This window comes from Teleopsis dalmanni, chromosome 2 (genome assembly GCF_002237135.1).
Source record: "Teleopsis dalmanni isolate 2A chromosome 2, ASM223713v2, whole genome shotgun sequence".
Taxonomy (NCBI): Eukaryota; Metazoa; Arthropoda; class Insecta; order Diptera; family Diopsidae; genus Teleopsis; species Teleopsis dalmanni.
In genome coordinates this window covers 73417968-73445144 of record NC_051847.1, presented here as the reverse complement: position 1 = coordinate 73445144, position 27177 = coordinate 73417968, and the positions used below count along the sequence as shown (strand labels likewise).

Genomic DNA, 27177 nt, shown 5'->3' with positions numbered 1-27177 from the left:
CGCTAATACACTGTTATTTAATTAACTACAGATTTTTGAAACAAATTAAATTGAATAAAGTTTTTTAAAATAAAGTTTTTTTTAATAAATATGAAGAACACAGTTTTAAAATAAAATATTAAATTGAATTTCTCATCAATGACTTATAAGTGTATGCAACTAATTGAAAGGGGATATTTAAGAGGATTGAATATAAACTTAATTCCTAACGTATTTTTATGAACTGAATATACTAAAGAACTCTTACATAACTCATATTTCACTTTAGATCGGATAAATAGAAAAAGTAATATGGAGCAAAACAAAAAAAAAATAGGAAAAAGTTAAGAATCCATTCCTTACGGACTTAATTTTATCATTTGTTATATCAGTTGCAAGTGCATCTGTGCTTTAGTATTCTTTAAATACACACTTCAGCAAACTTAAGAGGACTTGAATTGTTTTGTGCTGTGCAACGAGATACGGATGCTCCCATTCGAAGCAAAAGAAATGCGCTTAATACTCGAATGATTCCGAACCACTCAATGAACATATGTATAAGTGCATAGAAATTGGGTCGCAATAAGATAGAAAAATATCTTATTTGCAAAAAGAAGCGAAATAGTTTATTTCGCTGTACAGCATAAATACTCATATACCATTTACGGCATTTAATGGCACAACTAACCGTAAACCGTAAACCGTAACCGTAAACTGAGAGTTGTGAGCTGTAAACATGTACGACGAACGACTTCCTTCTTAATGTTGCCCTAGGGCAGAACATTAAAATTTTATCACAACCAAAAATATTTGCAATTGGCGACAATTTTTAGCTACAAGAAAGCTCACTTCAGGCCAAGATATTTTATATCATTTTGGCGTTTTTATTTTTTTTTGTTTATATTTTTTAATGTTGTAAGAAATTGTGTACAAAAAATTGTTGTAAAAGGAGCAAAACTTTAAAGATCGATTACTTGGCCAAATAAAAAGCAGCAACATGTAAAAATTGTCACTTAAACTGTTGCTCGCCCGTTGCATGCAACGGAGCGGCAGAACATGCATAAATTATATTTCCAGTTTAGGCGTTGCAGTTCGAGCAGAAATTTTCCAACACAAAAAATTGCATTAAACTATGAAGAAAAATTTAATTTATTTTATAAACTATAAAAACTTTGGCAGGAAAATGGGAAAATAAAACAAAGGAAAATATGCATGGCATCGAAGGAAAATTGTAGTTTATCGACATGCAATCTTTGTTGTGACTTCTCCTTTGAGTTTGTTTGCTGACCGAAGTTTTATCGTTGCAACAATTGCTCATATGTTCAACAACAGTATTTACTGTAAGGAAAGTCGAAAGTTAGAAAAAAGTTTAGATGACATTTTTATATTTAATAGCAGTTTAAATATCTTCAGTTAACATAAAGATAAACTTCATGTTAGGAAGGTGATTGCATATTTTGTTTTGATGTTTGATATTGACATGGGTTAAATACTTTTAATTGCAATTTTTTATAAAGATAAAACTCAAATAAAACGCAGAACGTAAACCGTAATAGGAAGCTAAAATATTTATATTACAATTGGACTTCTATATGTATTTAACTATTATATGGCAAAATATCTAGCAGTTCTACTAGATATCTAAACAATATAAAATGGAAACTGGATATGTATTTTTCTACAATTAGATAAAAAACATCTAGCAGTTATATTAGATATCTAGATATAATATCTAATACAAACTGGAGAGAACTATATATATTTCAAAAGAGCAAAAACATAATTAATAGAAACCTAAGTAAAACTCGAAAAATAATCAGGTAAATCCATCTGAAAATAGTCTGGATGATTCTTCTCTCTCTATTGTGATCTGCTAGTAAGCTGTTACGTAGGTCACTATTTCTATTTTGAGTCTAATAATAAAAAAATACTAACCTGTAGTTAAAAATTGCTTTATTGTTTCTCGAAGTATTCCCCTTTATGACTAATACATGTTTCATGTGAAAACATCAGATGACATCTGACAATAATCAGTATTGTCAAGGCAAAAAATAAAAATAGTGACCCAAGTAATAACGCAACCATTGAAAAAATCTCACTAACGTTCAAACAGTAATCTGCAGCCGAGGTCCTATATAATACTGGATTTTTCGTACTGGAAATCTTAGTGAAAAACTTAGCTATAAAGGTCGCAATAAGGTTTAATTAAATAGGACAATGAATTGATGTAGTAAATATATATATTTAATCCTTACTCCTAGGAGGAGTATAGGGCCATGTAGTAAATAGCCAAGCATCAATTTTTAATAAAGCAAAAATCAGAAATTTTGACTATTTAATGACAATTCTATACGACAGAATAAAGAAGACCAAAAATTCCTGGCGAAAAAACTGAAGAAGCGAATTGAAAACCAGAACTAAAGAAAAAAAATACAATCGACTACATAAGTCCGGTAATTATATTTCACATAACATAAAATACCATAACACACAATAGGAAGGAAACAAAAAAGAATCGATTCTGTATGAATATATTTATAAAATGTTCTGGGACTGAAATTCAAGGAATAACATTTGAATATATAGGTTAGGTAAGGTTATGCTGGCAGGCCAAAAGAGCCATGCGTAGACCCTTAAGGTTCATAATATTTTAAAAAGAAGTCATTCAGAATATATTCATATTTCAGAAAATAAAGTCACGTTACTAGCTCTATGTCGGGCTCCATTGAGTCTGACATTCAGGTCTTTTGAAATTTTTCTCAACTACATTCCAATTTTACTAACACTTAGTCTTGTTCAGCTCAAATATGACAACTTGTTTTATCTTGAAGCCACTAAGACTTAAATAATTTATAGAGCTGTTCGAATGTCTTTGTCAATTAATACATAATAAAAGGATAGTGCCAGTTTATCAGCTATTTAAGTTTTAATATAATGAAAAAATAGGTACCTATATCTTCGCATGTGTTAGTTAATATATTGTTAAGTCTGTGTGTATTGTTTATTGAGATTTTGAAATTCTTTAATTTCTCCACTACAGAATTTGCACAGATAAAGTGCATTTACAGAGTTCTGCCTTAGATAAAACAAAATATTGGTACATATTACTTTAGTCACTGTAAATAAAAAGTTATATACCTAAAGTTTGTCAAAATTTTTAGCACCCACAGTTGGAAACCATAGCTAGTAACAACTCCATAAATGGACACCAATTTGATTAACTTAAAAAAAATGAGATTATAACTATATGTACATATATTAAAAATTAATTTCGATTCTGCAGAATAGGTGCGGTATATGAGACCTAAGAATTTAATATTTTTTGATAGGGTTCAAGGCGGATTAAAATTATTATTGCAGAGTATAATTAATTTGTCACTTAATTTGTGACTCATTGTCACTCAGTAAAAAGGTAAGTAAAAAGGAAAAGTTTCTCATCACTTGTTTTTTATTTCATTAATTATTATTTATTTTTCATCACACCTCATTCATTTAAAGAAAAGAATTGTTCGAAGAATCTATAAATTGCCTCAATTAAAATCAAGAAACGCTGCAATTACTGTCAGAAATGTTTTTTAATAAATCAAATTTTTCTTATATGCAAATGTGTACCTTCCTTGTCAGAAGGAATACGAAAACCAAACCGCATTATTAAAATTTGCTGTTAAGGAAAAAGGTTAAGTCACCCTAGAAGTATGCAATAAAATTATAAGTGCTCGTTACTTGCCTTCAAAATGGTTACAAGTGAATCAAAAAGGAGCTTGAAAATTGTTTTTGTGTAACTGCAGCAAAGGCGGTGGTATTTGCCAAATACCACCGTGTAAGGATTTTCTATGAAAAGTAAAATTCTTCCTTTTTAATTTTAAAAATGAAATACAGAAGAGCAGAGGAGTAGAACGAAGCTTTTTATAGGCGTTTTTTGTGCCGACGACTCCATTGTTTCGAAAGCAGACAGCAACATTTGAATTGCTTGTCTGCTGTTTGCTGGGGTAAAACGATGAAATGTCTGCAAAAGTCAAGAAGTCATAAAAATTTTCTTAACAATTTTTTAGTCTAGTTCAGTGGTAGCATTTTTGGACGGTTGTGTTATACGAAGGGCGTTTTAAAATAAACAAAAAATTACACAAATTTGACTTTGCAACTCATTATCCTTGCAAGGTAACAAAAAAATAACACCAAACCGCTGTGTCTGCTTACTTTGATTATTAAAATTTGAAAAGTCGGTAAGGATACAAAAAAAAAAAAAGCAAAAACGATGCAAATAATAAATGAGAGAAAAATATATAGGAGTATGAACTGAATGTTATAGAAATCGATACGTAATGAATACTTCTTTAAGTTTGTGGAACCTCAATTTTTGTTTTAAGCTTTCCATTTTTGGTTTTACAAATGGCAGGAAAGTCGATTTCAGTCATTCTGAATTGAAGTTTGTTGATGGCAACAGTTTCTGACGTTAACCAGACTTTGGATTTAAATTTCTTTTTTAATTTGAATTTTTGTAAGGATATAATTTTTCTTTTTCTTTTTTGCAAAAAATGTTGTTACTATTTCCTTTCCAATCTGCATTCAAAGCAGACAGGTAGATATTGATGGAAGATTTACTTTTAGAAGTTTATAAAAATTTCCACTAACAAAAAACAAATAAGCGTAATGCTTAAGAGAACTGAAATAATTTGGCCTTTCAATTTTAGGTTTACCTTGAACCTTCGAAATCAATTGCTTTGTCTTTTTAGTTTCTAAAGAAACTAAATTAACTTTCCTTAATTTTTTCAACTTATTTTTATCGTTTTTTTATTTCGTATCTACTTTTTCATCAATGAAAATATCTAACTTTGGACAGAGCTTCATATATGCAGAATTTCAAGGATATTCACATCGTTAATATGTACTACTCATTTTTAAAGTTAATTACTTGAAAAAGTTTTAGGTCTTTAAATACAGTAAATCAACGAGATCTAAGAAATATCTCTTGTTAAGTTTACTTATTAATGATTTGAGCATTGGGTGTAGTCAGATGTGGTCTTCATTGATAGTTTCATTGGTTTAGGTTGCTTTGTGTTTTTCTTTTCAGTTTTCAAAAATATTTTCAAATATTATCATAAGTTATTAGAGGACTTTATTTGCCTTGCGTAACGGCTTAAAGACATCACTTCAATCTAACCAAACCTCAGAAGGGAGTTTCTGATCCGCTTTCTGACTACTAGACCGCTAGACGCGAAGATTTCACTAGTAAAATACAAATTTATGTCAGTAAAAAGAATTTGTAGTGACTATGAGACACTACATCCAAAACTTATCTTGAAGTGGAATATTATTGCCAGGTCAAAAAATCCTTATAGTGAAGTTTTCTTTGGGGGAGTTAGTAAGGCCTATAGTTACGAAATTAAAGAAAATTAGCAGTATCCGTAACTTGTCATAACAATTTTATTTTGGAAAAGAATTGTTAATATTGATGAGATTATTTTGTAGATAACATAACATCTAGGTATGTTATGACATGATAATTAAAACCAAGATTAGAATTGTTTAGGCTAGTATTGCCAATACTGAAATTTTAGTCTCATCTACAAACATCGATACAATACAGCTCTCAAGTCGTGTGAAATCAAAGGTACAGATATTGTACAGTACGTAAGAGAGACAGTGACAATTAAAACCGCGGTTAGAATTGAATTAAGCTGAAATTGCCGATGAGAAAATAGTAGTCTCATCTGCAAACATCGATATATCGTAGTTCTCAAAAGTAGTAAGATCAGCGGTATAAGTATGATACAGTATGTGATATGAAGATGACAATTAAAACCTGTGTTAGAATTGCTTAGAGTACAATTACCGATGTTAAAAGTACAGTCGTGTCTACGAAAATCGATATAACACTGTTTTCAAGAGAAGTGTAATCAACAATACAGCCATTAAGAAACGAGAGAAAGATATATAAATAACACCGAGGTTAGAATTGAATACGGATAGAACTGTCGATGATAAAATGGCAGTCTCATTTATAAACATTTATAGAACACAGTTCACAAATCGTGTGAAATCAATGGTATAGATATTGTACTGCACGGAAGAAACACAATGACAATTAAAATTGAGGTTAGAATTAAATTCAGATAGAATTTTCAATTATAAAATTGCAGTCCTATCCGCAAACATCGATATATTCCACTTCGTAAGTTGAATAAAATTAGCAGTATAGTTACTGTACGATACTTGAAAAAGTGGACTTGTTTTTTTACTACCAAAGGATCACAGTCTCTCCTCACACATGACTATTCTACCAATATGTATATTGAGAAACCTACTCATGGGAGATTTTAGCAACAGACAAAGCAGCTATAAGGTTAGCATTAAGTTTACTTTTTATATAGTCAAAGTTTTCTCAGCATTAGTCACTTTTCTTCCTATATTTCTTCCCCCCTGATTACTGCAATATGGTTTCGACTGGAATACTTTTACAGTCTAATGGCTGGGACCTTCTTAACTCATTCCTAAGAGGTGGTTTTTGTCTTTCAGAAAAATGGAAAATTTGAAATGAAGTGGAAGTATTGTATTTGTATATTTATAATCATTATAATAAATATGTGATTTATATGTGGTTTATATATCCCACGCAAATCTCAAACTTCTTATTAATATGTTACATTACAAAATAGCCAATAATATTATAAAATCCCAAAAATCCTTAATTTGACAAAATATTTTCATAAGAAAACCCAAAAACATAATAATAATTTAGCATATTTTATTGACAATAAAATAAGGAAGAGGATGAGTTACTTTCACTGCCTTTTCAAGGACAAATCAACAATATCCGAAAATACACAAATATTGATGAAATTTCAATAAATTTTGGTGAAAAGTAGAAAAGCATAAAATAACCAAGAAAAGCGAAAATTTGTATTTATTCCGCTTCAATAAATTTATTCGCTCATATATTTCCTATTGGGTGGGAAACGAATTTTTTGGATCATTTAATAAAATGAAGTAAGCCAGGACGAAGACGATGGTGATGGCGAAAGCGAATTATAAAAATCAAAAAAAAAAAAGAGAGAAAACGTAATATACCAACGGGTGTGTGCGTCATTTCGTTTCACTCTTAGTGGGTGCAACATTTCCGATTAGGGTAAGTGTTGAGCTATGCTAAGTGGCAATATCAATCATTGTTAATGCACTGTAAAAACTGCTCCAAAATATATAGAATACAATAAATTCTAATACATGTAGCTCAACATACAACATGGATGAATGCGAGAGACCAAATGCAAATACTCCTCGAAAAGAGGAAGCTCGAAAGGATATTAGAGAAACGTGTTAGTAAAATAAACAGCTAGAATTTCTTTGCATATAACAATTTAATATTTCTTATTATATATTATAGTATAATTTATAAAAATTATGCACGCAATAAATTCTTAAGAAAATACAAAAAAAAGAAAAAAAATACTCAAGTGTTGTTCAGATTACGGCCGAAAACAAATTTCAAAAGGATGTGTGTCATCCATTTCAAAGGATATATGCTTTGAAACTGTATGTGGTACACTGTTGGGTGCTATAACCGTACATAGTAGTAATTTATTATGAAAGGCACCGATTTAGGTATAAAAATGTAGAAATTTTCTTAATGAGTATTTGTGTTAATTTTAAATGCTTTGAATATTAATTAAGCGTTTGCTTAGGAAACTCTGGTTTCAAGCAATATTTAATCATTACAATAGGTGAAAGTAGTTGGCTATGGAAATATTAAAATACTACTAAAAATATTAAAAAAAATCACTTTAAGTCTTAAACTATAGCCATAATTATGAATACAATAATCTACAATAACTTATCTAATCGTATTCCATTAAACTGAGTTTAGTTATTTTAACTTGAACTTGTTTTTTAACGTATTTAATGGGTCCATTTAATAACATAACCCCAATAGCTGTGATATTTTGCCTTACTCTGAGATTAAATATGCGTCCTTCATTCTTCGATTTTAAGTGAAGGATTGTATTGACTATGGTAATACAGTCTGTCCAACTGACACAGGCTTTTACAGCCTTTACCGAAAAGAAAGGATTATATATAATCCTAATATATAATCCTAAGGAGCTTGAATTATATATGTAGTACCATATAATATGATCAGTAATTTAAAAGTATGTAATTTGAATTTGGAATAATTTCAGGTAATATATTAAATAAATAAATTCTCTCAAATATATGATAATGAAGTAAATGAAGAGGATACTTTGATTCCTTTTCATTACATATATTTCTAAGTTCATTTCAAAACTCACCTTTCCACTGAGTACTACTCTTGCTGCCGATATTTCACTTGGTGGCACGATTCCGTTTTCTGAACCTAAAGTTTTTATCACGTTTGATAAACCGGAAGGTACAGATAACCCATGTGAATTCTCTGCACGCACCAGGAAGACATAAGAAGTAGCTGGTTTAAGACCCGAAATCTGTGTAAAAAAATAAAATTAAAATTTTTTGTATGTAAGGACTATTTAATTCACATATAATAATTAAAAAAATTAATAATTTTATTTTTGTATGGATAATTTTTTTTTTTTTTTTGTGATAGGCGATAGAAATTTTTTAAATTATAAAGTACATTTGTACCCTTTTAATATATAATATCAGCAAAAAAGTATGATTTCATACTGATTTAAATTTTTTATGTATTTCTTTTTATTTAAATATAGAACAAATAATGATAAAATAAATTTTAAAATATATATTTACCACAATTTGTTGATCAGGCACTCGGTGAGCAGCAATCACCCAACCAGTTTGCAAATCGGAACTGAAGTACTCCACGGTGTATCTGTAAATGTATAGTAAAAAATTACATATTTTTGATACCGATTTAATGATAGTTTTATATAAAATTAATTGTTTATAAAGAGTATTTTATTAAAATATTTTAAAATTAAAATAAATTATATATAAATAAAATGTTCTATCGCAACATAATTTGGATGTTATCAGTGTAATGTGAGAAAAATAACCGGAAAAAGAAATATTAAAACTAAATGCTTATTCTTGAATATAGAACATATAGTAGGTGGTCCGTGATATGAGACAGTATAAAACTATTTCATTCGCTAGAAATCTTAATTCACCAAACTTCCAATATGGGTCACAGAAATACTAACAAATGATATTCACTACCTAAAGACACTTCTTTTTGAGGTGAATTTGTAATGATTTGTACTGTGGCAAACACGGTTGCCACTTGAAAATTTTTTCCTGTACCAAAATTGGTTTAAAAAGGTACCATTTCTGTAAAAAAAGGTCCAACATTTTTTTGGACCTTTTTATTTTTTCGTCCTGTGTTTTTCATAGTGTTATAAATGAACAAAATATAAAATAGTGCAAAGTTGCATTTATAAAAAAAATTAATTGGAAATATCCACAATAAAGTTGGGTCGTCAAACATGTACCATTTTTTGAACATGAGTACCAAACGAAAAAAAAAGTACCAATTTTGGTACTAAAGTGCCATAAGTGGCAACCGTGGTGGCAAATGCTGTATTCACCACTGTTCCTTTTGATAATCGATTACTATCATTTGCTCTTTCTCCTTAATTGTTCTTTTAAGAATTTTTTTACAAATCAGTTAGTTATTTTGTAAAAATTCTTTATTTAATTTATTATCTTTGTGCAGTATATATACCAAATCAATGACCCAATGAGGACATTCTGCAATACTATTGCAGATATTGCTGCTGGGTTCATATATGTGTATATACTTTCTCTACAACACCCAGTGACATGGACCTGTGCAACACTTAATCTATTACTTTTCGAACCCTGTTCAACTTTCTCTAATATCCAGTGATCATTTTTAAAGAACCAGCGTGGTTAACAAGAGTTTTGATTACAGTTTGAGTTTCATTGGAAATGTTGATATATGTATTTTCGCAAAGCGATTTATCACTGACGTTATTGATATGATTTTTATTTAATAACATAGGTCAATTCATATCCATTTGTTTATTTTTGATATTTGACTTAAATTCTGTAGTACACAATGTTAAGGATTTTTGGATTTGTGAAGTATTAGCAAAATAATTTTTAATGATATCCTTTTATATATAGATATATATCTGTATATATATCATCGGTGTTTATTCATACACCATACATATACAATGATAATTCACTCTTACTTCTTAAACAAAATAATTTCTTGTAAAAATCAATTAAATCTAAGGGTCTCAAACGAACTTCCTCACGTACATACATTGTGACCGAAAGGTTTTCGGAAGTTCTCATTTAAAATTCGCGCGCTGTATATTTTTCGATATTTTAGTTATGTTATTGGCAGCACTGTCTTACTATGCTCAAACAAATGAGGCGCGATCTGTCAGACAGTTTTGTTTACGGCAGCTGTTGAAACCAGTTCCCCTCAGTAGTGCGTTGCGAAAAAACAATGGAAAAAAATATTGAACAAAGAGTTTGCATCAAATTTTGTGTTTCGAACGAAATTTCGTGTGCAGAATCGTTGCGAATGCTACAAAAGGCTTATGGGTAATCAGTTTTATCGAAAACTCAAGTTTATGAGTGGTACAAAGCCTTTCAGGACGGTCGTACGACCGTCGAAGACATGCCGCGTTCTGGACGACCTTCGGCCTCTACCACCGACGAAAACATTGAAAAGGCAAAGGAAATCGTGTTCCAAAATCCTCATGTGAGTGTTAGAGAGATAGCACGAGAGCTAGGCATCGGTCGTGAGAGCTATCCGCCGTAAACGGCCTCAATTGTGGAAGGATAATTCATGGATTTTTCATGACGATAATGCTCCCTCGCACCGAGCCAACATTATCAACGATTTTAAGGCCAAACATTCAATAAATACCATCGAACAGCCACCGTATTCACCTGATCTTGCACCGTGTGACTTTTTCCTGTTTCCCAAACTCAAATTACCACTCAGAGGAACGCGTTTTGAATCCATATAAGACGTAAAACAGAATTCGCAGAGGGAACTCAAAGCCATACCGGAAAGCGCCTATAAAAAATGTTTTGATGATTGGAAGAAACGTTGGCATTTGTGTATCGCTTCTAATGGAGCATTTTGAAGGAGATAAAATAAATATTGATGAAGATTAAGAATTTTGCGTTTGTACATTGTGACCGGAAACTTTTCGGTCACAATGTATATAAAGATATATGCGTGTGTCTACATATACCATTGGTGTATAATCAGACTCACTTAAAGGAAAATTTCGGAAATCTAATTTAAAGTTTATATTCAAAACATTTTATTATAAAAATCAATTAAACCTAGTGTCAGTCAAATGAACTATGATATTTCAAGAGGGACTGAAACCCCGAAATATCTTCTCTTCATATGAATCGCTATACATCTCAAAATACGAAACTGTAAATACTGATGACTTTTCATTTTAAATATTTAATAAAAGTAAGAAAATCATATTGTAATTTAAATCTAGAAACATGAAATGCATTAATGAAATGCAGAATAATAATTCTTTTGTGGATGTTATGGTTTTGAAGTTGATGACGCCAGTTATTTGTAAAATGGGGCGAACTGCAAACCTCCTAAACATCTGCGTTAGGCAAAAACTATTAAATTTCAAATTTCATATGTTCTACTTCACTCCACTCCACAGCTGTTCTAAATTTTTTTTTCTACTCCTATTTTGAAGTAGTGGAGCAAAAAAAAATTTTTTTTTGGTGCCTTTAGAATTTTTTGGTGGAAAAAATAAGAAAAAGTGGAATAAAAGCGCATCCTATGCAATGTATACTCTTACATTGTGAACATATACCGCTTCCCTGTTACCATTACCGTCCATTTGGCAAATAATAGTGTAGTGCAGCAGCCGCTCTGGGGCTTTTTACAGCTTCTTCTCTTTGATTAGCGTCGGCTTTGGTTTTGGCTTTTGGATACGGTTGTGGCAACAGTTTTGGTTTAGCTTTGTATCATTTACTCGCGTTTGGGCTTTCAATGTCGGGAACAGTTTTGGTTATAGCTTTTATGCTGTAGGTATAGGAAGCGATGGATGTTGCTATGGTAAATATATAACAGCCATGTGGCGCAGTGTAGTGCAGCTTGGCTTGGCTTGCCATGGCGTGGCTTAGCATGACTTTGGTCATTTTCAAATTTTTGGTCATGTTGCATGCAATGCGATCACAATAGTGTCTGCACTTTAAATAATGAATCTACACTCTGTACGGTTATAGTTATGTGGTATATAAAATATACAAAAACAACAAAACAATAACAACAACAGCAGAAAATGAAAATAATAGCGATTTTTATTGCAGCTGTGCTAGGCGAATAATTCCTTTTCGTATTGCATTTGCTGCATTTGTTGCATTTGTTGCATTTGCTGCATTTGTTGCATTTGTTGCGTTAGGCGAAGTGCCTCCTTTTTTTGTATTGTTTAGCGGTCAAGCGCATATTTTTGCGGAATTTTTTCCTTATTGCATTTGGATTTTATTTTTTTTTTTATTTTTTGTAGATTGTCGATTGCGAAGTTTAGATTTTAGCTAAATTAGCATAATGAAAAAAACGATATAAGAATGTTTTTCGCGTTTTTTCCAGCCATTTTACTTGTAATTTAGTAAATTGAACCGAGTTGCTGAAATATTTTTGACCATCGTTAAAATATTTGCTGAGGCAATTTAAAATGTTTGGCATTTAGAAAGGCTAAAAAATTTTTTTTATTTATTTTTATTTTTTTTTTGTTTTTGTAATGACCAAAAATTGTTTGCATTTGATAAGCACACCTTTTCCTGAAGAAATTTTTAGTAAGTAAATTTTTTCTCTTTTATTTTACTGTAGGCATGCGTCATTAAACTTTATGGGTTCTAATATATTTACTCATATTTTGTAAGTAAAGGGTTAAAGAATATAAACAATTTTAGATTTTATTATACAATAAGTACTTTGTAGTTGATTTGTAGGTTACTGTAATATTATAGACTATGCTATTAGACTATAGACTATGGTATAGTGCGCCAATAAACACACTATTGGAATTCTAAGGAATGCTACAGGTACCAATTGACTCTTAAAATTAGTTTATAGTTTCCTGCGTGTTGGGGAGCGAGGCCTATCTAACAACTTTGATGATCTTTGATCCACAACACTCGGTTTAAAATGCAACTTCACATTGAATGTAAGTTAATTAATACTACACATACTACCACTACACTTTATTTAAGAAGCTAGATAAAGTCCTGAGTTTTTTAACGTGATTAGCTGCAGTAAGGTTTTAACACACATATCGATATAACGCACCAATAAACATTAGAGCTTCAAGAAATTTTGCTGATATATGTTCAAGCTATATTTTTTGATACAGTTTCCTTTTCGGGAAGGACTGAAGCTTTTTGCATCCTTCATGTTTCTTAGTCCACAGCAACAAATAGGAGAATGCGTTAGAGTTTTAAAAAATTTTACTAGTATCTGTTGAAGCTGTACGTTTGGATACACATTCGTAATTGGGAAGTAAGGAAGCTTTTTGACATCTTCCATGTTTTTTTGGTCAAAGCACCGAGTTGAAAAATGCAACTCTACACTGAATGAAAGCAAATTAATATAGTCATTCTAACTGTGTAAATTGGGGTTTCAATTACAGCCACCAGTACACTCTATTTAAGCAGTACACTTTACCTGCGTTGATACAGACAGTCAAAGTTGTGGATCATAGCCCCCATGGTACCACATTAACACACCCAGTCGGGTGCCAAAAATGAAACTTGTTCAAATCACACAGTACAAGAAGTTGCTTAATGGTATTCAGTTGCCTTATACGACAGGAATGTCTTATCTCGTCTTTTAAACAACTATCCATTATCATCAACAGAACTTGGACTTTTGAACTTTCGAAAACATCACAAGTACGCCAAAGACAAATACACATTGGGGATTGTAAGAAAAACCACGCATCGGAAACGCCGAAGAAATCACCAACAGAGCAGCGTCTAAGACAAGTAATTACATTTAGAACATTTTCACATTTACATCAACCAAAAAATTTTACTGCACTATATATATAGCATTCATAATCATCCACTGCTTCATATTCAGGCGTGAATACGTAACCCGGAGAGGCGAGTTGCTAACTTTTGTTATTTTCGTCTACTACCCTGGTTAAACTATTTGGTTTTCAAGATGAAGTTAAGGATATTCGATTAGTTTACTTTCGTTGTCTCTGCCAGCGCAGTGAAAAAGCTAACCCTAAAACATTGAAGTTGCCCTGTCTGTACTACTGGACAGAAATACGGGAAGTAGTTAATGGATTCTACTTCCTCCTTATCTTGGTAAATGCTATATAATCCATTTGTTGGAAATCACCACCATTGGAGCAATGGCACAATAACTAGTTAGTTCTTCAGTAAGTAGACGAACTGCAGATTTGCTGAAGCCCAAACGACTTTTCGTTTTATTTTTGTCTAATCTAGGCTATAAGGTTCTAGTGACCTCTCAGTCTTCGCGATTAGCCTATAAATTATTTGTCGCCGTATTGGTAAATTCTTTTATGATCCTAAAGAGTTTGCACATCGTTGCTCGTACTGAGACGTAGGCCTTACTTATATGCAATTTAGAACTTCTTTTGGTTATCTCGTCTGCTATTTCATTCACTTCAATATTGCTATGTTCAGGAACCCAGCAAATAGTGACTTTGTGTACTAATAGCGGAAACTTGCGTCTACACTAGGTAGATGTTAGCAATGTTTTTACAAATATTCTCATTTACATAAAAATCATATTCGTAGACAAAAGCGTTATTGTGTACATATGTATTTGCTTTCGAAAGTAAAAATCTTGCTAAATTCTGAACAGTGTGTGTAAACACCCAGTTACTACTCTTATTATATGTATTGATTAATACTACTTGAGTCATTTACTGTTTGATTTGGTTTTTGCGACTTTACATTCTTATATGTATATAAGATATAAGATACAATTTTAAAACCAAATAAATTGATTTCATTTGCTTATTTTAGAACCACAAACATTGTTTGAATAACTTAGTTCAACTTTATTGAAATACATCAAAATCAAATCGAGTATAAACACATTTGGTGAAATATTTAAAACAAAAATAATAAATAAATTATTTAAAATATTTTCATAAAACATATGTACATTTCAGTGTTTCAAATTGAAATAAAAACTAACTTTTAGTCCAAAAGTAGTGGTGACAATAAATATTTGTGTTGTATGTGCAACAAATACTTTTTGAATATTTTTGTTGAATTGAAACAATAAAATATTTAACAATTTTGCACATGTTTTAAAATGTATGTACATATTTACTTTATAAACTAATTGAACTAACCAAGCAAATCGAAAATGCAAGAATAATAAAAAAGATACTCAACAGGGTAGTGGCTTTCCCTGGTTAGAATATTATATTTTAGCAAAAAGTATATTTTTTAAATTTTTAAAAATTCATTATAATAGGATAAAATTGAAAAAAAATAATAAAAAAATATTAGAAAAGCTTTAACTTTATAGAAAAATTTTAAAGGCTTTTTTTCATAAAACTCTAAGCCAAATTAAGTCAAGAACGACGTACTGGCAATAAACCAGTGCTGTGTTCGGGCGTGAGTTTCTACTCAAAAAAGCAAAAAAAGGACTATGCCGGACTTATAAAAATGTAGGAAATGTTTACTTTCCAATAAGTTCTTTATTCTCCTTTTTTTTAGTAATATTATTTTTAAGCTTATTTAAAATGCACACGTTAAAAACTCACCAAAGCATTCAAGCGACTAAAAAAGTTTAAATTTACAATACAAATAAAACCCTCGGCGTGCAATAACTACTACAGCAAACTAACTGAAGTACTTACATTCAGTTTATACTCTATAGTATATATATATAAGAGTAAATATAAATATATATATATGTATATATATATAGGAGAAATCACTCACCCAATAATTGGAGTTGTTGCTGCAGGCTTCTCTTGACTTCTGGTCCAACGTAATAAAATGCTGCGCTGTGTTACGTTCACAACTTTTGGTGTTCCTGGTGGTGCTGGGTAAGTACTTGGATCGGCAGAACGATGAAGTATTGATGAACTGCTTTTTTCCACCTGATGTTGCCAATACACATACAAGTACCATGGAAAAATATTGTTAAATTGCACATAAGGACGTTGTTGTTAGTATTAATAAGAATGCAAGGATTTTCGTTCCGTTTGGTATTGCCAATCGTAGTCATGACGATGTCGATGACGATGATGATAATGATGAGGATGATTATAAGGAAGGTATACCACCATGTTAATGTTGTAATAATGTTTGTAATTTAAGCATGTCGAAATGTAAAATAAAGAAGAGAAAATTGTATAAAAGAAGTATTATTTTAATTATTTACATTTTATTTAACATTTTCGTTTGCAAACCAATATAGTTAATGTCGCCAATAGCAAATACTTTTAATTGATAGTCATGATGTTTTTCTTTTTGGACTTTAATTAAATGCATTTAATTTAAATATATATTTAATTAAATTTTTTTTTTATTTTTGTTTTTTTTTTTTTGGTAGAGAGGTTTCGAACAGTAGTTAACTACAATAACAAAAATTCTTTTTTATATTATTTTAATTAATTGAATTTTTGATTGAATTGACTGCTGTTTCGAATATTGCCAAATAACCAACATCAATGGTCTTTAAATTATTTCTTGTATTTAAATATTCATAAACAAATTTTTGAGACTGCAAGTACTAGGGATTGAACTCGTGCCCTGCCAAATTTGAGACTCAAAGTCAGCGTTCATTAGTCAACTGACCCACTGAGTTATGTTATTTGAATTTTTATAAGTTTGATAGTACCGTATTGCTTATTACATATTTATTTTAATTTAAATAAAATTCACTGTTTAACTATTGAATTGAAAATCAATTTAATAAATTAATAGACATTTAAGCTAGTAGGTAGGCGTGCAGAACTGACTAGCCTGGATCAGGCATAGACTTGATAGATTCATAACAATATATATTTATAGTCTGTAGAAACAGTTAATGACGATAGACATGCGTTCGGATTTGTGTGTCATTAGCGAAAGAAAAACAATCCATTAACATGGACAAAGTTTGAGAGGATCAGACGTAAAGTGAAGAGATAACCCAAAACTTTATTGATGCTTAAAACTTCTTCAGTGAATATCTGATATATTTGATTTAAAATATACGACATCAGTAGGAAAATTCTAAGGTTGATATACAGAAAACAACACGATTAAAAAATTCTTATGTCTTTTAAAAAAGGGTTATAGATGTTCCCAAAAATTATTGAAAAAATTATTATTATGTTTGGTTGTATCTGAAGCTGCTGTCCTAGAACGTACATATTTTTATAGTAAAAAATTATTATTTTAAATTTTATTATTTTAATAGCCATAAAATTTCAAAAGTTGAATTGATCATAGTGAACTCAATAATAAACTAAAAAAATTATTCAAGTTGACAGTTTTTAGTTTAAAAATGTAAAGAAAAGTTGAAACAGAAATAAAATTTAAAAAAATAAAATTAACATCTAAAATTGTTTTTCAACATTTTCGTACCAAAATTTGATTTGATCTTTCATATCAAAAATTTTGCAAAATGTCAAATATTTAAAAATGTTTCGCAATATAATAAAATTTTTCAACCCCAAGCAATATCGCAAGTAAATACTTCTTATATAAAAATTTAAGAATTTTTTTATAAAATAATTTTATAGACCCAAAGTCAGTAACAGCGTATCTGGAGTTTTCAATGAACCCGTCATACATATCACAATAAATGCAATCAGACAGGTAAGAGTTGCTCATATGTGCAATACTAATTTATTTATAATTTTTCACTTAACATAAAAGCAACAAAATGAGATACAACTTATGAACGATCGACTGACTGCAGAGCATGAAAAATGGCATGCATTGGTTTTGGAAAATAAGAAGTATCTTGCTGCAATGGATCAACCGGACCGGAAGGATATCCGATCACATAAGCCCTTAATTGCAAGAACTGGCAAAGAAACTAACGTTTCCTAAAAATTATATATAATAGTTAAGTAAATATGTATAATCTATTGCGTTTTTTATGTGGGTTCATCTGTTACAACTGATGAAGAGTACATTCTTGCTCAATATGAGCGGGGAGAACAAATAACTGACTAGCAGCAATGCAAAGGAATGTAGGGGTACAATATGGAAAGGAATGCTGCGTTTATACATAAAAAAAAATTTTTATATTTTTAAATATTTACATTTTTTAAACAAAACAGTGAGATAATAGATCTCTTTTTAGTTTTTTTTTTTACATACAATAAAAAGCACTTTTACAAACTGTTTATTAGTGTTCTTAATAATACGAGTATCTTGAACATCTCAGCGAGTTGAGTTGATTTAGTCATATCCATCTGTCCGTATCTATATTTCATTTTGAACTAATCTTCTTAATCGAACATACATACTTTTTTGATATATGAAAAATGTTAAAATTATCCTGATTATTTGTCGGATTGTCCTAAATCGTGGAACTTTATTTTACAGCTGTTATATAAACTAAATAATTGAATTTTTTCCATTTTTTATTTTCCGATCTATGTACTCCATATTTGGAACGTAAGTAAAATTTATAAAACGTAGTCTGTGTAAAAAAAGTGGTCGGATATAAACGGATGAAATGTTTCAATAATAAAATTTGATCGGTTCAGATTCAGTTTTATTATGTTGAGGCTAGTTGAGTCAGTGCACTTGAGCACTTTTACTCTCTATTAACTACAAGATTTCATCATAACTCCTCTCTACGTATTGACTGGATTATTGTTTATCACTTCATCAGACTAAGCAATAACTGACTTCAGATCTCCATACCTCCCCGAGGAACCTGTAACCATTCTGAGATTCGATAACGCGGTGTTGGTAAGCCAGTCAGTTTTCGTAAATAATTTGAGGGTTCTATCCTTAATGTTTTAGTTTATATATAAATTTTCTATTTAAAAATATGTTTTTCATAGATAAAGTTTATTTTTCAATGCATTTATTTTTGAGAATTTAGGTATTTGCTATAAAAGGAAATATTTTTGGCGAAAATTATATAGATTAGTTCAGATTTCAATATAGTTGTCCTATAAAGAGATCGTCTTATATTATGAAAATATATTCTTTATTAATGTTTTACCTAAGTATGACTTTTTATTCGATGCATTGGATAATACAAATGTTCTACACCAAATTTTTTATGAATATTTCGTCTATTTTTTTATCTTTAACCAATTGTGTAAAATGTATAAGTGTCGTTATTTTTTCATTCTAATGTGTTAACATATGTTTTCCTAACATAGTAATAAAGAGATAAGTTTAGTTAATTTGAAAATGTATCTAAAGTTCTGCAAGGGTAACATTTTTATTTGTTTTTACTTTACTTCATACATTGTTGTAAGATACATCCATTTCGCAGTTAATTTATTGTTGTTTATTTCTTATCTTATAAAATCAAAGCATATCAGATATATAGTATCTTGAGTCATTATTAATGAATTTCTTCTTAACTTCAACTTAATGATTTTATGTAAGCTTGGTACATTCATTGGAATTAACTTTCAATTACCAACGTTCAGTAATTTACCATAAATTGTTTGCATATTTAAGCTTAAAAATCATAACTCATGTCATATCATGTTTTTCAGTAATTTAGCTTACATCGATTTTAAAAGAAAAACCAATTAATTTTATTTAAGAAAAAAGAAACAGCAAATTTTTGATTGATGTTGATTGCAGCCCAAACCAAAAGGCAAAGGTTTGCTGTATGTTGCTACCATTTTTGAGATACATTCCAACTTAAAACTACGCAAAAAAGTCATAAATAACAATGAGTTTGGCAGCAATGCACTTGATAAATTAATATGCAAATTGCTGTTGCCTGATTGCATGAGACCACAATTTAAGGAGATTTCCTCTTGGAACCAACTGCAGGCGAAACTGTCTGTCGGTCCGTCTATAAATAGGTTAGCAAGCTGGGGTTCAGTAACATAGTTTAACTGAATGAAATTAAATAATTTAGTTAAATTGAAGTACTATGTTTATAGTTAAAAGTAAAATTTAAGTTATTATAAACTAAATAATATATATTTTTTCTAAGAACTATAGAAACTCTAGAATTAACACAAAAATCTTTAAAGTGCAATCCTTAGTTCTTACTTAGTTTTCAATACTATTGCACTTGCATGAAAACTTTGTGGGCAGTGCATGCATCGATACGCATTGCATTGAATTAATGTTGCATAAATTTCAGTGAGAAGCGTTGGAACAACTATTAAAGTGCAGTAAAGTCTCAATAAATTCAAGATTTTATGCTTTTCCATAGCAACTCCAGAACAGGTGCTGTAAACTGAAGTGCAACAGGTTAATTAAATATCGGAATATCGATAAGTGTGCGTTGGAAGACGTAAATGTGAATTTATGTTAGCAATCATTTTCACATATTACGACCCTCAAGTAGCTCTTTAGTAGAGTCTCACACTGGGTGTTATTCACAGAACACAATTGTACTTAAACAGTGTAACTGCTCCAGCGCAAACAATGGGGCGGTGACAATATTAAAATGTACTCGAGATACTATGAACAGGTAAAGATGCGTGAATCTCATAAAAAATGTGAATGGGTCGGAAATTATTTTTTAATTTGTACCATTCAAGTCTCATGGAATATTAAAACGCCTTCTTAGAAACATAAATACTTTATAGCTGCTGTATTAATGACATGAATATTGTTTGTATCTATACTTGATGAAATAACTTAATAAAACTGTTTAAAATTGCTTTAACAAAACCATAAAATGACACGTAAAGATAATATATTCAAGTAAGCAACAAATAAAGAAAAATATATTTTTCGAAGATACTTTAATATACTTGTAATTACTTTTGAATATAAGCTTTAAGGTATATACATAACGTAATATATATTATTTCTGCCTAATATATTGGGTTGTATATATTTTATTTTATACAAAAAATTCAGAAATTTGTATTTAATGTCGCAGAAAAACAAATATCCAACCGCTATTCAGAAATGAAAATCTCAATGCTAAACACAGGAAGTTGATATATAACCAAATAATTCGTTCGTCACTTCTATATGGATGTGTAGGGTTTACCAAAGCTTCAAACACTACTGTTCACCAGCTAAAAATTGCACAAAGTCGGGCTCTGAGAAGACTTTTTAAAGTACCATGGTACATTAAGACGAATGACATTCTGAGAGACCTCAAGATTGATCCCATCAAAAAATACATAAAGGATAAAGCCCTGAAATTATTTGCGAAAACTGACAGACTTACCAACATCGCGTTATCAAATTTCAGAATGGTTACAGGGTCCTCGGGGAGGTATGCAGATCTGAGGTCAATTATTGCTTAGTCTGATGAAGTGATAAACAATAATCCAGTCAAGGCGTAAAGAGGGGTTTTAAACATACCTCGAGTTAATACAGAGAAAGAGTGCTTAAGTGCAACATTATTAAATAATAATTTATAATATTTATATTTATTTAAAATATTTGATTTACTAAAATTTTCATTAAAATTTTTATTTATATGGAAAATATTTGATTTACTAAAATTTTCATTAAAATTTTTAACCCACTCAAATAAATAAAGAATATTGATAGGGGCATTCAACCGATTTTATTTATATCACTAATTACCTAACACCTATAAAGCAATTAGCAATAAATATATTTTCCGTGACATGAACCAATTTGTCTTGACTAAATTTAAATGCAACAACACGTCTTAGCTGTCAAAAAGAAGAACCATAAATTTGAGTGATTTCATGAATTTTTATACCAATACCCATAAAATACTTCAATCTTTAAATAAATTGAATGAAATGTGAATTTAAATATATGTATATATATATGCACTTAGTACATATTTACACATATATGTGTATATGTCAATATATATATTTATATGTACTGGAATAAATATTACCAATATATGTTTTATGATCTCTTTGTTTAGAAATAAAATATGGAGTCAACTTATAAAGCAGTCAAAAACCATACAAGATCACTTCAGATGAGTCAGCACTTCCCATAAATGAAAGGTAAATATTAACAGAAGAGCACTTGCTAATGATCGTGTTCTAGAAATTTTAACAATTTCGTAAACAAAATGGATAAAGATATTTAAAAAAAAATTGGGATAATATATATACGAATGAAGTGTACTACTTAAATTCAGTAAATATGCCAACAAGTAAAAACAATATCTAAAGTAAACTACATTCGGTATATAACGACTTGAAGTTCATTTCGAAGTACACACTTTAAAATAAGCAAAAGTCTAATTGCCACGTAACAGCACTATAAAAGGTGAAGAAGTACCTAAGAAATGAACTGTCAATCAAAATCAAATTACTAGTGTACGGCATCAATAAAGTGGAAAAAGAATATTACAAGAAATTGAAGAAGTATATAATTTACGAAGAAAAAGTGTTGATACTACATAAAACTTTAAACAGACATGCTAGCAAGACGTGGTGTTTTAGGTAACCATTTGAAACAACTAAGGACTTTGGGAATATTGCTGACAAATGATGAAAGTTGAAAAGACAGCAATATGCAAGCATCTGATCGTAAGTTGGCCGCATTCGATTAAGAAAAAATCCAGCACTCTCATTAAGATGCCTCGTTAAAATATCAGTCTTGTGATGGGTTTATATATGAGTCGCAGCTATGTCAAAACTATGTTTAAAAGATTGTATTGTCCTATTAATCATTACTGCCGAACTTATGAAGACGTCGATGACATAACATATCATGTACATATAATATATAACAACTATTAATATAACTTTAATTACATTAACGGCGTTGTTTTTCTAGAATGTTGGCCTAAGGCCTATGGTTTTTGAACCAATGACTTCGTGTACGGCTTAAGTGGATTATTGGTATTACAGGTGTAACGTAACCTAACATTATTGTAAATAGTTTCAATACTAAACATTTAGAAAAAACATTACTTGCTAAGCTAATTACTTGCTAAGAAAAGTTTAGCGAAACAAAATTAATATGACATATTCTCTGACATGTTGACATATATTTCAGATATATTCTGTAAATTAATCATTATCCTCAAAATAGACAACAAATACCTACAGCTAGGCACTCAGTAGAGAAGTCTATGTTTATGTTGCTTTCATTCACTATGGATCTCTAAGATGTTTCTAATACATGATTTAATTATCAAGCTTTTACTGATTCGAAATCTATTTGTTTACTAGTCACTACTTTATATAGGTGTGTTTACTAACATTTTTATTTATTACTACAGCAGTAAGAAGAATTTTTATTACAAATTGAAACTAGCGGAACATAAATCAAGCAGCATTAACAGTGAATGTCGGAAGAATGAAGTTCAATAAATCGGACGTACACTATTTGATATAGTTATTTAGCATTTCTCTGATATTCGGACGAATATTATGGTTAAAGTCAAATTTTCAAAATAAATTATAAGTTTAATCAAATGTGATAATTCTTCTCTTTCTTAAATTGATTTATAATATTAATAATAGTATGAGAATCAGAATTTTAAAAATATTTTTTTTTTATATATAATCTGTAGAGAGGTTTCAAACTGTATTGAACTACAACAACAAAAATTATTTTCATATTATTTTAATTAATTAAATTTTTTGCTGTTGCGAGTATTGCCAAATACCCATCAGCAGTTGTCTTGGAATTATTTCTTACTATAATATATATATAATTATATTTACATAATTAATTTATTAGTTATAGAACTTATAAACTTGAAATCAATTAAAAAAAGTAATCGAAGAAAAAATAAGTGTTTATTTAGAAATCATTATTTCTTCTACCTTATTACTTCCATTTGTGGACTGAGTATTGAATCACATCTACTAAACTATTACTTATGAATTTCTATTATGTGATAAGTTAAACATGTCAACCAAAATTATAGCGCATATAATTATTGCTTTTGTTGTGTCAGGTATTTTAGCTTGAATATAATGAGTACGCATTGTACGATGAACACATTTGAATACATGCGTGCCTACTTGAAGCTCATCAATTGGTTCTTTTAGTGGACTTTATTGTTACTCAATGAATACTTGTCTTCGAAAATCTGTTTTCATTATTCAGAAAACATACATATACGAAATATATATATATATATATATATATATATATTGTAGTATATAAATTTCTGTAGCTGTTGCTTTTACTGTTGGTTGCTTCAAGATGTTTCAATAATTGTGACTGTGGGCAATAGCGTCCAATTTTTTCACAATTATGATCATCACAAAATTACATTAAAACGAAACTTAGGAATATCTTTATGCCATAAAAATGGAAATACATTTTTTATAAAATCTCTACTTGCATCGCTACCATTCCCGCTTTCACCGATTTGCTTTTGTTTGTGTTGTTGTATTATGTTGCGCAACTCATGCAGTTGCAGGCGTGCAGACATAACTATTTTATGTAGCATTTCTGACGTGCATATCATTCACTACAATCCCGCGTTAGACTGAGTTATTGCTGTTTTATTACTTCTCGCGAATTCTTTGAAGAGAATTCAAGATTGTAAACAATTAAAAAATATTTGTATTGAAATGCTAGAAGGAATTATGCATAATAAATTTTCAGCAATAAAATTTGTTTATTTTAAGACAAATTTCAAGAATTAAGTTATCTCTCATTCAGTTGATTTCGTACTTCTGGTACGGGTACTTAGCAAAATGGTTTCATATTCGCACTAAAACCAAAGAACATTTCATTTCGTTCTTAAATTAGATACGTGTGGGACGTTTTATTAAGGGACGCTTGGCTATTATCCTATGAAACAATTGTATATATACAAAATTAAGGAAATATAGCAACGATAACAAATAAAAGTTATCAGTAGTAATCTAATGAATTAACTTAATTTAAGAGATCTTCAAATTTAATGTATTTTCTCAGTAAAATATAGCTTAGTAGCTTGTTGACTTGAAATTTATTTCTTGCTAATTTATCAGCCCCTAAGTTATAAATAACATCGAAAATATTTATATGGAAAATTCCCAAGCAAACGGCACTTTTATTCGCTATTTATTATTTCTTACACTTTTTGTCGTTTTTGCTGTTAAAAACACTATGAGACACTTAATACTCTTCTTCAATATTTTAAAGATTTCAGGTTAATTTGAGATTTTTGTACAAATCTACAACTCAGTTTTCTCTTAGACAATTGGGCTCTTGACAATAATGGGTTAAAGTTAAAAAACTGAGACTTTTTTATTAACCCTTTAAAAATGATTTCTGTATTAAGAATTACGATTTTCTTGTCTTTAGCAAACTATATAAATATTTTTATTTTAAAATCCATTGCTAAATTCCTATCCTTCATTATAAAGGAAGTGCTTTTTCTAATATTTCTCAATATTATCCAGTCGAAAGAAAACTGATTTTTAAAAATTATTTAAAAAATCTCTCCAATTTAGAGGGAATGTAGGAAATTTTGGGAAGGATGACTTTTTTATGAATTTATTTATAGCAAAGATTGCTAAAGATAATAAACTCGTAACTGTTATAATAAACATTTTTTTTTACTCAATTCCAATTTTTTAACTTCATTTAATCATAATTTTAAATTTATTTATTTATCGCTTAGATTTAATTAATTTATTATATTTGTACATTATTTTATTTAAAGTATTTCTATTTTTTTCTTTATTTCATATATTTTTTTATTTTAATTTATTTTAGTATTTAATTACTGCATTTATTTTTAGTGCTAATTTTATTTTTTTTATATAATTAATATTTTTTTTTGTATTATTAATTCAATAACTTTTATATTTTATTTACTGTTAAGAGTTTTATGTCCTGTACCTAAAAATCCATTGCAAATAGAAATATTTTTATGTTATATGTAATGTTTCTACTGCAGCTTAAATAACATTTAGTAATCAAATTAAGATTTGGTCGTTTCCATTGGCATAAGTTAATTATAGCATGTGAAAGAAAGTTATATTCAAGACTGTTTAAAAATAGTAAACACAAATTTGTCCATCTTGCCCATATATATATGTGTTATTTTTATGACTATATTATTATTTATTAATTATTGTTATTTATTTGTGAGTTAACACTAAAATAATTTTTAAGTTAACTAAGAATAAGGAACTGGACTACTAGGTTTTTAGCTCTATGTTTTATATTTATATGTTATTATTTCGTAGGCTTTTATATTTATTTGTTTTGACATATTATATCAATATTTTTTTAATCAATTGCTTTTTATTTACCTTTTTTATTATTATTTTTATTTGTATTTGACATACATATTGTATTTGACATAATTAATTAATTAATTAAGGTTTTTATTATATTTTAAATTATTTTTTTCTATTAGCAATGTTTTTATTGTGTTGCAAAGTCCAATGTTAGTTATTTGAAGAGTCTTAAAACTTACCGTCAAAGTTGCCGACCAAGAAGTTTCGCCACTTTCCGAAGAAGCAGTGCATGTATAAAGTCCACTATCGTTCACTTGCAAATCTGCAACGGATCCAATATAAAAATTATTTAACACATTCTTAATACTCGTAGTTTCTTAGTTATAGGCTTCATATATTATATTACCAAATTATACTTTACACTTACCGTCAATTCTAAGTGAGCCACCCTGTACGATTGTATAACGATTGCCATTTTGCAGAGTTGTACCATCTCTGTACCACTTTACACGTGGTGTTGGATTCCCTGAAGCTCGACATGGCAACATAGCAACACTGCCTTTAGGCAATGTTTGATTTGATGGGCCGATTTGTATGATGGGTGGTGGCGTATCCTCAACTGATGTAACCTAGGGTAACAATTGATATGGTTTTTTCGTTCAGTTTTGTTATTGCATTACCATAAATGAATTTTTATAAGCATGAATCGAAACATTTAACGATAAAAATTTGAGTTGGGTTCAAAGGAAAAACAATTCCTACACAAGTTGTTTTATTGTAAATATTTTCATTGTATTTGTTGGGTTTGAAAATGTTGGGGTATATGTGACAGGAATGGGTTAAAAAAAGAAAACGTACTAAAAACTGGTATTAAGTTCTGATATCAAGTGAGTTGATAAAAAAATTTGTAAAAGTAATGTTTCAATTATCGATGTTCATGTTTATGCATATTTAAAAACAAATTTTTGTCAGT

The 27177-nt window shown here is 29.5% G+C and overlaps 1 protein-coding gene and 1 long non-coding RNA gene across 5 annotated transcripts in view; one reads left to right on the top strand and one right to left on the bottom strand.

Annotated features, from left to right (window-relative positions):
- LOC119684599 (protein sax-3) overlaps nucleotides 1-26833 on the bottom strand; it is a gene marked incomplete at its 5' end in the record, with an annotated part of 42319 nt that extends 15486 nt beyond the window's left edge. For all 4 annotated transcript variants that reach the window (XM_038098671.1, XM_038098674.1, XM_038098673.1 and 1 more), the window contains 5 exon segments: nucleotides 8265-8435; nucleotides 8719-8800; nucleotides 15895-16055; nucleotides 26444-26526; nucleotides 26632-26833. In XM_038098671.1, coding sequence (XP_037954599.1) covers nucleotides 8265-8435; nucleotides 8719-8800; nucleotides 15895-16055; nucleotides 26444-26526; nucleotides 26632-26833 — 699 coding nt within the window.
- LOC119684605 lies at nucleotides 17595-18192 on the top strand. The gene is made up of 3 exons (XR_005252745.1): nucleotides 17595-17633; nucleotides 17688-17763; nucleotides 17824-18192. It is a non-coding gene; the product is annotated as an uncharacterized LOC119684605 (long non-coding RNA).
- Nucleotides 26834-27177: the final 344 nt, after the last annotated feature.